General features: G+C 35.7%; 1 protein-coding gene across 8 annotated transcripts in view; it reads right to left on the bottom strand.

Annotated features, from left to right (window-relative positions):
* LOC120530306 (zinc finger protein 521) overlaps positions 1-15,460 on the bottom strand; it is a 504,246-nt gene that overhangs the window by 93,200 nt on the left and 395,586 nt on the right. For all 8 annotated transcript variants that reach the window (XM_039754698.1, XM_039754696.1, XM_039754700.1 and 5 more), the window contains one exon: positions 12,931-13,062. In XM_039754698.1, coding sequence (XP_039610632.1) covers positions 12,931-13,062 — 132 coding nt within the window. The remainder of the gene's footprint in view (positions 1-12,930; positions 13,063-15,460) is intronic.

Genomic DNA, 15,460 nt, shown 5'->3' with positions numbered 1-15,460 from the left:
ATTCTAAAAGGATACCCCACATGCTTAAACTTGAAATTTGTAATTTTTAACCTTCTGGGAGTGACTCTCAGAGGGCTAGGACTAGTCTTTATCTTAAGGGCGTAGTTTCATGCACAAAAAATGGCATAAAAATGAGGGTTTTTCAGGTCAAGAAAGCCAAAAATAGGAGGGAACACCAAAAAGCTTAATGTCTTGTATTACAAGTTGAACAGTATATCATATGTGGGGGTTTTCTTGTACTGGTGAGTCAGGAGGCGCCAGACTAACAAAGACTGTAAACTGATGTGATTTCAAAGCGTTCATAAGTAATTCTTATAATCGACACAAAAATATATATTTTACAGTTTATGACAGGGAAAAAGAAAGACAGATAGCCTAAAGAATATTTGCACCTCAACAATATATTTTCAACATCCACAATTAGCATATGGCTTTACACCTTTCTGCCTTGAGGCTAAAACAATTTCCTTTTCACAAGCTTAAGCTCTTGTTCCCTGATATTACCAATCCCATACAAACCTACTGAGATACCACCGAATGTAAGATGTAGTGTTGATCAAGTTCCCTGTGTGCCATTTCATGCAGATGCCATTACACCTCTAAAAGAATGAACTGCTAGCACCCATTCAAAACCCTAAATTCTTGATATTATTGGGAATGTCAAATTTAGTATTGCAGCATACCCTGGTTGTCTGTGTACACCTTTGAGTACAAAATAGATCAAATTAGCTCTCACTTAGGCATCTAAGCACGTGCCCACATGCACACAGACAGAAATTCATTGACAACCAGCCAGCCTTTCATCTGAGGAAAGATCCTGCAGTTCTGCCCTTGCTTGGCAATGCAGTTCTGCAGTGACTGTCCTGAAGGAAGGCCCTAGGGGCCAACTGCCTGGATCAGCCTGATCAATGTGAACACTGGGGACAGGCCCATCAAATCAGCCTCTGGAAAATTAACACCCTCTTGAAAAACATGCTTTGGATATTAAGCTATGCTTCTCAGGGGAAGAAGAATGAAAGAAAAGGCAAAGAAAAGGAAAAAAATGTCAATAAGCTCCTAAGGAATGACATATTTTTCACTGGGCAGATAGCATTTGAAGTTCCAATTTCAAGTTTAAGGTTGTCAGTTAAAAAAAGACTATAGAACACCTTAAATATTTGTCAGTAACAAAGTCAGACTCTACCTTTTTATCTTACGTTATTAATACAGAGAACACACTTGTGGCATCAATATTGAATAAAAATCCAGCCCTGTGGAAAAAAAATGTGGATCTTTTTTTTCTTAACAAGGGATATGCAAAATAATTGAAAAATTGATCCTTCAAGGACTTTGCTGTTTAACAATAGTGCCTATCAAACTGTCCAATGTAAAATGTTCTCATCCTAAAGACTTGTTTATTTGCTGCAATATTTGATTTTTTTTTGTACCATTCTCTTAACCTTTTACAATTGAACATATTTTTGTAAAACATATCTTTTAATATAAATGTTAAAGCTGGCTAACAATCGGGGGGTAATAAAAGAAACTGTATTTGTTCACAACTGAAGTACAATCCTGCAAATGCACATACACATATATCAATTTTTATATTATTTTAATATTATCTAAATATGTCTTTTTAGATTTCTTTAAACTGAAACAGCCATTACTGCTTTATATGAACACCCTTTTGAAATAACATGGCTTAAAAGTGCTCTCAGTTGTTTTTCCTTTGTTCTATAAAAATTCTGGAATTCATTCAATAATACCTCTTTATAATGCAGATCAAGACTCCCTCTGCGGTAACAGGAGGAAGGCAAGACCCCTGCTGCCCTGTGTAAGTCACCTTAACCACCTAGTAATCATTTCTTTCTCACCTCATTATGCCTGCCTGCTGCCTCCTTTTGTAAAATATTATATCACCAACTCCTAGAAAATGCCCTTTCTCCCTTCTGTATTTGACTTTAAAATGTATTGAGAAACTCATGGGATCCAGGCTTCCATGCCATTTTCCTCACAAGGAACACAGGCACAAGATTACAATCTCCCATTTTAGTTTTTCATGAACTCCTCAGAAGGTGTTGGGTCTTTCTGCCCCAAAGTCCACTGACCCGTACACTTACCCTTCTCAATGAATATAGGTGGATTTCCCTTTGAGAAGCAGAACATTGCCTGAATTGAACCAAAACACCCACAACGCCAAACAGCACTGAAAAACCGGAAAACACTAATGATTCTTTTTTTAGATATGCATTAGTTAAAACATGCTTTTGTTAATATTACTCAGTTTTCAAACCTGTTTTTTCCAATACAGGACCACAGTGAGTTCAGCATTTTTTATTCATTCTGCCAATGAACAGTGGGCTACACAGCAATGCTGGCATCTCCCAGATGCTTTATAATGCATGAGTTTAAATGTGTTATAAATTCAAAACACATTGGTCCTCATATATTAAATGATCATACACAACATGATCTGATTGCAAACTGAGCTTTCTGTAAAATTCACACATTTCCTCAGTCATTAGTAAGAACTTGATTGTGCATTAAGATCAGATCAAACCCCATGACAGCTGCTGACTCTGTGTATGCTTATTTCTAGCTGTGCAAAAGCCCCCTTGCATTCGAGTTTATATCCTTTTCCCCTGAAGAAAAAGAAGTGGATTAGCATCACTTCTGGAACCCATGACTTCTAATCACTGCTTGAAACATCTCTCTGTGAACTTGGGCTTGGGTTTTGTGATCTGTTTTGAGTCCAGCCTACCATAGGCTTTTCTTTAGGTCTTCTTACTCTACTGGTAGAAATACCTTCAATTGCTTCCTGTCCATTTCAAACTATCCCGAATTCTACTACCTAATATACGGCTATCCATCATAAAACACATTACTGCTAATCCAGTTTTTGAAATGGTTTGGAATTGTTATAATTATCAAATGTAAAGCTCTAGTCCTTAATTGTAGATTTCAGCACAATCCTACTTCCATACTTATCCTTGGATATTCCATCACAAAGCTTTCATTTTGCCTTGGATTACTGACCTATTCTACTTCCTTTTTGCAAAAACAAAAATAAAAAAAAATTAAAAAATAAAACTGCTCATTCTTATTTTTTTGATTTTACATTTCTTCTTCAATCCACATTCTAAAATAGGTTTCCATTACAACCAGAACTGTTCCCAATCTCCAGTTTTTAAAATACATATTGAAGATCCTAAATGGTGATGGTCAGGGCACTGCTTTTGCTTTCTGCTGTTTGCAATACTTTTTCTAATGCCCCATGTAATTGTACTTTTTCTGTATGCATTTCCCTTCATTTATTGTGCTCTTATTTATAGTTTGCTTCTCTACAATTAGGTCCTGTTACTGACTGCAGTATTACATTTGTCTGGCTCCAGTATAAGTACTCTTTTGAATGTTACATTTAATGTTTTCTGCCAAGTGATCAAATGTATCTCACAAATCCAGACTGTTGTCAGTCACCTTTGTGAGGTTGTGGCATGGAGGTGCAGTGTGTAGCAATTTCATATCTAGCATCTTCCAGGTGTTGTCTATATAAAGCCCCTGCCACTACAGATAGGTTATGTTAGTTAGCGGCTCTATATGGATGTGTTTATTCTGCTATGCTCTGCGGCCCTATCTAGGGTTTCTTCTCACCTTGTAGTGCCTAGTGTTGCAGAGCAACCTCTTAATATGCTGCTTGGAACAAGGATGAGTATTATACAGAGGAATTACGTTATTTATACCTTTGAAAAGAACCAATCAGGAAGAAGGGTTTTAATTAAAGTGAATATAACACTTTGGTCTGAATTAATTCATATAACACATACGAATGGTTGGTTTTTTTTTGTGTTCATTGAATAGGATTAAAAAATATCAGTTCATTTATTAATGAAACTATTCATTGTATAGGTTATGGGGGCTAAAAACATCCAGGGAGCATTGGGTGCAAGGCATGAACCAGTCCTAAATTTGGCAAGGTTGTTTCAGAAAACGGATAGATAAATCATCTGTACTGAATGTACATCAGAAACAGTCAGTCAGTCAGTCATTGTCCAACCCGCTATATCCTAACATAGGGTCACAGGGGTCTGCTGAATCCAATCCCAGCTAACACAGGGAGCAAGGCAGGAACAAACCCCGGCAGGGCGCTAGTCCCACGCAGGCATCAGAAACAGAGTTCTAAAAATATCCAACATTGTGACCTTCTTCAAAAGTTGCTAACAACATTTGTTTTCTGAAGTTCTTAAAACTGCAATATGGAAAAATGTATTCACTAAACTGATTACCACCATTTAGATGTGATGTTTTTGTCCTTTGTGCTGTCCTTTAAGAAAGCATTAGAATTAAGAAAGTATTTTTCTTGATTTTTATTCAATCAAAGATTGTACAATATAAAAGGCCGTGCAATGTTTAAAACAAAAAGAGGATGCCTTCCTCATCAAGACACATTTGTGTTGCACATCATTATTTCCCAGACAAAAATCTCTGAAAAGGTCTCTTAGTCTAAGCTGACAAAATTTCCATCTGAGAAAGTGTTTAAAAAGCATACGGAGTAGAGAGGTGCCTTACCTATTTCAAACTTTTTTTCATCACCCATCCTTAAAATCAGTTATTTTTACCTGGGATCTAAGTGAAGCTTACAGACATTGTGGAGAGAAAAAAAGACAGCCTACGACGAAGAAACTGACCAGAAAATAAACCATCCTTTAGTTCCTCACTTCTACTCGGTTGACACACATAACTCCTTCTTTTAAGGTGGTCCTAACAAAATATAACGGTGCCATATTTGGTATATAAGTGTTCACTCAATACATAATGTAACAGTATAAAGAAACAAATTGCCACTGTATTAATTAAAAGGACAAGCAGAAATCTTTGTGTAGACAATTCTAAATGTGTCATCAAAATTTCATTTGACTAAAGAATTAAAAAACAAAAGCTTTGCTCAATATAGCCTACTATTGAACGGATGTAAAGATAAATAATAAAGGTAACACTGCTCCATAACAGGTAATGTGTCCTAATAAAACAGGTAGACTTTAAAAATATAATTTATTGATTCTAGTTTCATCCTGGGCGGCACGGTGGCGCGGTGGTAGCGCTGCTGCCTCGCAGTTAGGAGACCCGGGTTTGCTTTCCGGGTCCTCCCAGCGTGGAGTTTGCATGTTCTCCTCGTGTCTGCGTGGGTTTCCTCCGGGCGCTCCGGTTTCCTCCCACAATCCAAAGACATGCAGGTTAGGTGGATTGGCGATTCTAAATTGGCCCTAGTGTGTGCTGGGTGTGTTTGTGTGTGTCCTGTGGTGGGTTGGCACCCTGCCCAGGATTGGTTCCTGCCTTGTGCCCTGTGTTGGCTGGGATTGGCTCAAGCAGACCCCCGTGGCCCTGTATTTGGATTCAGCAGGTTAGAAAATGGATGGATGGATAGTTTCATCCTTGATATCCTGGCTGACCATAAAAATACTGGTATTTTTTAAAATTTCTTTTTGTTTAAATCAGGGGTATCAAACTCCAGTCCTGGAGGGCCACAGTGGCTGCAGGTTTTCATTCGAACCATCTTCTTAATTAGTGATTTGTTTTTGCTGCTAATTACTTCTTTTAATTAACTTGACTCAGGCCCTTTAGTTGTTTCTTTTTCCTTAATTAGCAGCCAAACAATAATGCTGACCATTTGTGGAAATATATATGTGTTTAGCAGGGGATGGTCTGAAAGAGCAGGGGTTGGTGGTGCCTTTTATGTGCACAGAGCTGCCAAGATATACGTTAAACTATTAAGTGAGTTTGAAATTGGAAAGTAGGATGCATGCACTTGGTAAGGGTCTATGAGAACTGCTCAAATGCAACAGAGTATCGAAAACTTCAACTAACTTAACTTTAGTGTTTTTTTGAAACAGTATAATAATAAGAAACTACTGTCAATTTTCTTTAGCTGTTAGTATTATATTGTAACTGTCTGGGAAAGAAATTGCCACTGAGGCAGTGTGTTCTAAAAATTAAAAAAAAAAAAAGTTGGCTGCTTGGACTGCTGTGGAGAGGGGTGGGCAGAGGAGAGACAACTGCCACTCTTAATAAGTACTTCATATATGGGGAATTATTAAAGTTTAAGTCATAATGTTTAATTTTCTTTTTGTTTTTTACATCATTTTGATAGCTTTCACTGGAGCTGTTACCACTGGCACCATTTCACAGTCCCATTGCCACATTCACTTTTTGTTTCTGAGGTGATGCAGTGTGGGTTGTAAAGTCATGAAGGCTGGGTTATTTTGTATTCAATTTAACTTTTCACACTTTTTTACATAAATAAAATACTCATCAGTGAGAGGAGTATAATGTCTTGAGTAAAAGAATTATTTTAGCATTACAGACAGTGAGTGAAATATCCCATTGTTAGTGCTTAGTTGTTGGCTGAACACTCTAGTACTGTGGAAAACTCAATGAGCTATATAGAAAGTTATCACTTAGGATATGAATATCTTAAATAAAGCAACTGCACCATACACAGATATACAATCTGGAAATAACAGCCATACTATCTTGTACTTCTGACCAGCACCATGCAGAAATGACACTTTTTGTGACACATATTCTTCTGTGTGGAAGTGGTGCTGATGCTCTCTTTAATAGCAGTGAAACCTTCAAGAGACATTTTATTGGGAAATTTGCATTGTTATATTTGAATTAAAAAACAAAAAACTACAATTTGTTTGTAAAAACTTAAAAAAAAAATACCATTCACTCATTTATAATTGTCCCGCTCTGCATGATCCTTCCAGAAACAGTTGTAGAAGCACAATAGAAATAAGTTTAGGTTCAGTGGAATACAACAGGATCATCTTTTATTTTGCTGTAGTATCTCAGCAGGGGTTTTGTGAGCAGTAGTCACCTGTCCTGATGTTACCCTCCACTTTCAGGTAACCTTTAGCTGATCCCCTGCTTGAAATGTGTAGTTTTCCACTTTGCTTGATGGCTGCGCAATACAGTGGTGCAAAATCCTATTCTTACAGTTAAGGGAAGGCATTTTTTGCATTAAAAAACTCATGCATTGAATACATGTATTATATTTAGTTTTTTAATATGGCATCCTTTCTGAAAAGTAGGCTAATTGTGTTTCTTATTTTTCAAGTTGTTTCTTTGAAAAAATGGCAGATTTTACACACAAAGAAAAGTTCACAGATAAATCCATGTCATACAATACTGCAGAATACTGGAATACGAGACTACGCCATTAATGTTTATTCCCTTTTTCTTTCATTTTATGCAAATATATTTTCTCACACTAAATTGGATGTATAGTTCTAGAAATTAGCCACAAAAAACAAACATATGAAAGAAAATTGTGGATCCAGTTACTATTTTACTTTCTTTTGCTTGACATTGGTGGTTTAAATTCATATACTAGGTTTAAATGATAATAAAAATGGAAAATGTCTTTAATGTGGATTTTACAGGATTGACCGTGAATGGACAATTTATATATAATTTTGAAATATTTCTGAAAAAAACAGTCTTAACTTATTCACAACATCCACGCTTGAAAATTTGTTGGCAAATTCATTTTTATTTGTATATTTCTAAACTGTTATGACTTGGCCTCTTACAGGGTAACCAGCCAAACTCATTCAGACAGTAAGTTCATCAAATCATACCTAAGAAAGTTATTCTAAAATCCATTTGTCAGGGATTAATGTTTATTTTTATAACACATTATTCATTTTTATTTATGACTATTTACAGTTTTACTGTTATTTTGATGGCCTCATTGTGTCGACTTATTGGGTGCTTGTTTTTCATGGGTGCCACCATTTTGTATGTTTTTTTCATTAGTGCCAAATCTGAGATTTGGGCATGGTGCGTTGCAAGGTATATAATAAATGTGCTATTTGACTCATGACATTATGATAGTTATACTATTAAACTGCTTCTATCTTTAATAAATTATCATAAAAAGTGGTTCTTAAGCTAGCAAAAAACTGATTTGGTTTTAGTGTAGCTCCTTGTTCTGATCATTGATCTAACATCTAATGTACCACCCTTTGCAAACTGTTGGACTATTCTCCTGCAAAGTCCAAAAAGAAAATAATTCTTTAATTACTGACTCTCTAATTTTGAAAACGGTCCCCGACGACTTGTACTTTAGTTCTCTTCAAACACAACACTAGGCAGGTGCTCAAGTTCACTAACTGATAAATCAAGCAAGCAGGTAAGCAACACCCAAACTGGAAACTATTTTTTTATAATAAATCATTGGCATAAGCCACAATTGCTGTCTTACCTTTCAAATTGTACTAAAGTGTTTCTCAATTGTTTGTTGGGCCTATGTCGTTTTTTTAAAACTATTAAATATGCATTTGAAATTTCAATGTGTGTTTTTTTCTCTTCTGAGTGAGACTAAATAAATTTGTTTTTGCAAATTTGCAAGGGAGAGGAGGAAGCTGAAATGAAAGAGCTCTTTTCTTTATGAAACCAGGAGCTGCACAAGGTGTAAAGAAATTAAACTGAGGAAGGGCAAATTGAGGACAGAGAAGCAGGTGAACCTCTGACACTAACTGACAGAACAAATTAGGGGAATAGAAATGTTATACAATTTTAAGAAAACACTGTAGTTGTAGCTCATGCTCAGCCCATGGGAAAACTGATCTTTCAGGCATAGAAAGCTACAAGTTTCTCCCTTTAATACTGGTATTTTTTTAAAATTTCTTTTTGTTTAAATCTTTGGTGTCAAACTCCAGTCCTGGAGGGCCACAGTGGCTGCAGGTTTTCATTCAAACCATCTTCTTAATTAGTGACCAGTTTGTGCTGCTAATTACTTCTTTTAATTAACTTGACTCAGGCCCTTTAGTTGTTTCTTTTTCCTTAATTAGCAGCCAAACAATAATGAGGCACAAAACAAGCCGCCACATCACACAATATCTGAAAATAAAGAAAGGTGAAGGTCTCAGCAAGGTTGATCTCTCAACTCACCAAAACACTTTGACGATGTTCCTATGAAAAACAGAAAATCAACAGTTTTGGAAATGTCTGCTGTGGCAGAACAAGAGCAACAACAAGCCATGGAATTAAATAACAATAATAAGTTTAATTAACAGTAAGAATTGGCTTCTCATTAAGAAACTGGTTGGAGTTTGAAGCCCCAGTTTAGCTGGTCACCTGTTAGCTCGTTTCACGTCTCATTTCTGGAAACAAATCAATTCAGAAGAATGAATCCTTCTAACAGGGCTATTAAAATATGAATTAGCAGTGAAAACAGGTCACTGATTAGGAAAAGGGTTTGAATGAAAACTCGTAGCTGCTGCGGCCCTCTAGGCCTGGAGTTCGACACCTGTGGTTTAAATAAAACAATTTCTTCTTTATTTAAAACTAGAGGACGAAAAATCTCATACAGTTAAAAGCAGTTGATGATTTGTAGACTAGTAACTGGATTGATGTTCTATCTGTCCATTATATTTATTATATCAGGTAAATGTACTCCAACTGAAGTGAAACACCTTTAAGCGACATGTTAAATTTAGGCATTCTAATAAAATGTAAAAAAATGAGAGGGTAGTGTGGACTATTGACAGTATAATGTTTTATTATGTCACAACATTATTTAATTATATATCTGATTTTAAAACAAAAAGTGTAGCTCAAATTGTTTTAAAAAAGTACAATAAAAATGACAATTACAACAATAAAAATAAACATAAATAAAAAATGGAAGCGCACCTAACGGAATTAGGCATGAGCAGTGGTCTCCAGCACAACCAATTTTTCCTTGGCTTATGTTCTCATAATAGACATTAATGGCCTATACACCACATTCTATAACACAAATGGACAATAATTTTATAATTCTTAGAACACTACAATTTATCAGAAAATCAATAAATTGTTGCCAGTCAATTGATGTGTTTTCAGTCATTGTTAGGATTTATGTCAGCGTTGCATTCACCATCATTAGCTTATCTTTCTGTATCCAAACAAGCTCTAGCCAGACAAGAACCAGATACTTTTTTTTACAGATATTTTACTAAAAATGAGGTAATATTGCTTTGTCTTCAACACAGGGAACTCACTTTACTTTTTATGTACACCTCTTCTGGCAATAAAAGGGCTGATCATTCAAGCAGCACATATTCCGGATATGGAAGTAAACTATCAGAACTATGTAGTTTGTGCATACTTCCTTAACATACTGCATATGACAATAATCTACTGAAGTCAAGACAAAATCCTAGAACCCTGTTTTAGAACCATGACCTAAAATCCAAGAACTCTGTATTTTTTGCAGTTTAACCATCAGCTGGCATATATGAGTTCAAATAACGTGAGTGTATCTGATGCCAAAACAAATGCAATCAAAACAAAAGCATTTGTGTGTGGTTGGGATAGACGGGACCTTCCCACATTAATCTTCACAGTAGAGTTAGTGAAAGCACATGTAAAACGGAAAATATTTTGGCTAAAACACTTGGGGCTGAGTCGTCTTGTGGCCTTGGAAACCCTGCAGATTTTGTTATTTTTTCTCCACATTCTGTGTGGAGTTTTTTTTGTTGTTGTTGTTTTGTTTTATCTGTCCTCCTGGGCCATCAGACCTTGCTTTACTCTTTGTTACTTAGTATTGACTAATCTTATTTTTGTTTTTTTATAAATGTTTCTTTCTTCATCTTGTAAAGCACTTTGAGCTACACTATATGTATGAAAATGTACCTTATAAATAAATGTTGTTAGCTACACTATATGTATGAAAATGTACCTTATAAATAAATGTTGTTAGCTACACTATATGTATGAAAATGTACCTTATAAATAAATGTTGTTGTTGTTAAAACAAGTTCACATGTGATACAGATGCCCAAACTGGGAATAAATAAATAAATAATCAAACCAGATTATGTTCTTATTGTGTTTGCATGAGTTTTTCTCTGGATACTCCAGCTTTCCTTGCTGTACATAGTAGGTTAACTGGCAACTCTAAATTGGCTAAGTATGAGCCTGAACATATTCTTCAGTGTGGTCTGCTATGGACTGGCACACTGGACTTGGATTCCTCCTGTATCCTAAGCCTAACGATGCAGAGATAGGCATCAGCTTCACCTGATTATCAACTAGATAGATGGTTTAGAAAAAGGACTGATGGATGGATGGATGGATGGAAGGATGGAAGTTTAAACAATGTTAGTAATCTATGAGCTAGGATTATTTTATCTGTATATACAATACAGCAAAAAATGTTTACAAACATGAAATGTAGCCAGTTGCGAAGTCAGTTTCCTTTCCATTCTATTAAGGTGTGTGCATTTGATCTGACTCAATAAATGCTGATTTATTTTTATTTTGCACTTAAACCAAAGAAGAATACACAGAAGAAACTGTGCTTTAAACTACACAGTAAAAAGAAGATTTGTATATAATAATACAGTGTTATACCTTCATGGGTGAGTGGATGACATTCTAATTATCTTTGTCTTACAAGTAATGTTGACCTGTAGTAGTCTATACTGAATTGATGCAGCATAAGGGTTTGCTCAGGCTTCTACTATAGTTGTAAAGTATCTTCATGTATCTCTGTAAATGCAACTACTAAGCAGATCATCTGTTTTCCATAAAGTATTGCATTTGTTTTTCACTTTACCAAAATATATTTATTCTTAACTAGATGTGACATGTGTCTTTTCCAAAATGACATCCCAAGAATGAGAATCCGCCATGTAATACTCCACCTGTGAATGAATGAATCACCTGCTAAAATGGCCATCAAACTTACGCTCACTGTGTGACCTAAGGTAACTCACGTCCACTACTCATGTTCTAAGTGTAAGAATTTCCAAGTAATGTTATATACTACATATTGGGTCAATAAAGGAGCACACAAAAATATTTCTGACCACTTTCATCCAGGAGCAACTCTTTTAGTTTTCACTTTCAGGAAAAAGGTACAGGTCACTCAGACCAGGAAGTTCTTGCCTCGTTAATATTTTATTCTTACAGCAGTAATAATCAGATTGGATTTCATTCTATCTCTCCTATAGCAGAGGTGTCAAACTAAGATCCTGGAGGACTGTAATGGCTGCAGGTTTTCATTCCAGTCATTTTCTTTATTTGTAACCAATTAATGCCACCAACAGATGATCAGGTACTGTCATTCCATTTGCAACTTTGTGGCTAACTATCGTACAATATCTGTCAATACAATACTTAAAAAGAAAAAAAAAAGAAGATTTGAGAAATACTGATCTGCTCTTGTGTACTAAACATGTTGATAGTGCTATTAGGAAAAAATAAATTAAATGTTGTAATTGTTTGGTGTGGCAGGATGGGAGCTTTACGTAGTCAAAGTATTCAAATCATTAGAGGTAAGAACTGGTTTCTAATTAAGATACTGGTTACAATGAAAATGATGGGTTGGACACCAAAGAGCTGGGTGGTCATTTCTTAGCTTGCATCTATTTAAATTTTGGGTGTTAAGGAAAAAAAATGGGGTTCTGGCTCTTAAAAAGCAAACACGTTAAAATGGAGGCAAAGGAAACATATTCAATTAGCAGCAGTAACTAGTTACAAATTAAGAAGGTGGCTGGAATGAAAACTTGCAGCCACTCCAGTCCTCCACAATCTGTGTTTGACACCCCTGCCTTACAGCTTCAATCCAGCCCCCATCACACATTATTTATTTTTATTTAGAGCTTAATAGTGCTTATAGAACATTTACCACACTATTTTCATTTTATATTCACTGTGTAATATGAGCTATATTGTCACTTTTGTTTACAGGCATTGCTTTTAATATTGAGCAAATGCCATATATTATATACTGAGAATATTCTTACATTCATTATTGTAATACCAGAACAAATTCCTAGAAAAACAGGCTTCAATTTATTATACCTTAAGATTATAAATAATGATTTCACGTTGAACAGCAATACATAAGATTAAGAAGGTGCATGTGATTGATCTATAAACTCTCCGACATACCTGTGAAGCAGACAGGACATTTAAAGGTGCCACCCATTCCTTCAAAGCTGTGTTCTATCAGATGACACTGTAGTTTGGCAGGGGAATCAAAGGTTTGATTGCAGAGTTTGCACTCATGGTTCAAGCCTTCCTCTGCAAAAAGAAGTAATAAAGAATTTCAGCTTTCCAATGATTAATATAATGTTTGAATAGTTGTTACTGTTATTCACTTTTAATAAAAAACAAAAACTCTAATAGGTAATTAGGCATCCATCCACCTACTCTTGTCATTCACATTTGGGAAGATAATTTACAAAGAAAACAAACTATTATGCTACATATGCTTAAAACAACAATGAAATAACAAACAAATTCATTTGTATTGATATTATAACAAGGTTTTCTGGAGATCATCATGTCAATTTCCCTTACGTCCAGATTTCTGCATGTGCATCCTGGTCTTAAAACTCTTTCTTTAATAGCTAGATTCATACTGGTTTCCGGTCATCTTTGGCAGCCTTAGGGTTATTTACTGTCATCCATTGCTTTATGTTTAGATCACTTTTTATTTTTGTTTCTTTATGGAACTAGCAATGTAACTCCCCTAATTGGAGCCAACTGTACAGTGAATGTGGCAATTTTCCAATAAATAAATAAATAAAGCAACTAATTACAGTAAAGTCAGCCTTCTGGCTCCATCTGCTGCTACCCCCTTGACATGTCATATACCTGACCTTTCACTGACATTTTTCAAAGGTTCTTTGTGTAGCAATTACACATTTAATTGATCACTGTATTCAACAAACAGAACTCCATTTACAGTGAGAAAAATACTGTAAGGAGTTTGAGTTAATGTGACTTGAGGGCTCTTATTGTGTGGCCACTGTGTTACCTGTCTAAAAGGCATAGCAGACATGCACCTTAGATGGCATCCCCAGAGTGTCATCTCATCTTAAAGAAATAAGATCCAAAGGAATTGACCTGGGAGTGATTTTATTTTTTTGGAATGTCCTTGGTCAGAGATGCCTTGTCTTAGTGATGTACCGAAGGATAACATTCAAGCAGTAAAAGAGGAGAACACTCAATAGTATTCTCTAAAGAAAGGTATCCATCCAGAGTGTCCAGATCAGGAAATAAATCAATAAAATATTACCTCCTCTACATGAGAAAACAGGTTATGTTGATGTGTGGCTGATTACCGGTATATGGAAGCAGTATTAGCCCAAGGTTGGGCGACAATGGTGACTGAAGCTGACAAGTGCCAAGAAGAATAGAAGACACCATAAACTTTTCAGGTTAGTTTCTGAACCTATGATGGGATACAGTATTTAGCATGACAGCTCATACAAAACACAAGCAAATTGAGACTATAAGGTAAATGCAACAGTTGCCTGGCAGGAGTTGTTCCAGCCTAGAGAAACAGACAACAGAAGGAAAAGTTGTGAAGTGACATGTGGGAAGCACAGACCAGCTGTCCCATTGTTAGTTACAGAGTCAGTCCCAGAGGAAAGTACATATGTAGATGGATTCTTAAATGTTCGTTATTTGTGCTGTATTTTCTTCTCATTGAAATCTCTCTTTTAAATTAAACACCCTTACTTTGGAAATTTTTATCTGGTTAGTCATGAGAGGAGATTCTGGTACTTATGGGGTAAATGGTGTGGGAAAGGGGTTGCTGCTTGTAGGCACTGTCCACAGCAGAAAGATGAGTCAGTCTCAAACCCCTATAGACACACACACACACACACAAATATGTATGTACAGTATATATAGATATATATATATATGTTTATAAAATGCTATTTTTGACAGCAGTATTGTGATCCAAGTTATAGGATTTGCAGACAAACCAAACACTGCTTGGAAAATCTCAAGAGCTAGTAAATAACTAAAATAACGAATAACGAACAGGAGAAATTATAATTTAAGCAAGTCGACAGATTGAAAAGACTTGATTCTTATACCCAGAACAAGCTTCTTCCTCCCTTTTTCTTTGGAAGACCAGGGGAGAGATGTCATGGTGAAAGAATAGAAATAAATAAATAAATAAATAAGAACTCAAAACTGACAACTCTATTGATTAGTACATGTCTAATGGTTTCACTTGACATGTCTATCAGTAGAGTAGCATCAAAGAACAATCAAGCAAGCGGCAGTATTTTATTTATAATCTGTAACCCTCCATGATAGGGTACTGGCTCACTAACAAGCACTTTCACTGTCAGAGGTATAATGTAAAAAGAGCAGCAAATAAACAGGAAAAAAGCATTCCACATGGGTGGGGGAAGGAAATGAATAAAAGAAGCTACTGTGGGATATGCTGGCCTTTAAGAATATGTTTCTAAAGAAGCTTGACATATAAACATCTCTACTGTTTCAATTTTGTATGTGTGTTTCAGAGTGCACATTATTACCCATCCATCCTTTCATCCATCCAGTATTTGACATCATTTTGCCCATTAAATAGCGGCAAGGAGTAGACAATAAAGGTGTTTCTTGACCCTGTGTCAGGTGGAGCCAAAGAAATAGCCAGCAAGAAACACAGTCTGAT

Source organism: Polypterus senegalus, chromosome 5 (genome assembly GCF_016835505.1).
Source record: "Polypterus senegalus isolate Bchr_013 chromosome 5, ASM1683550v1, whole genome shotgun sequence".
Classification (NCBI taxonomy): Eukaryota; Metazoa; Chordata; class Cladistia; order Polypteriformes; family Polypteridae; genus Polypterus; species Polypterus senegalus.
This window is presented reverse-complemented; position numbering and strand designations above follow the sequence as displayed.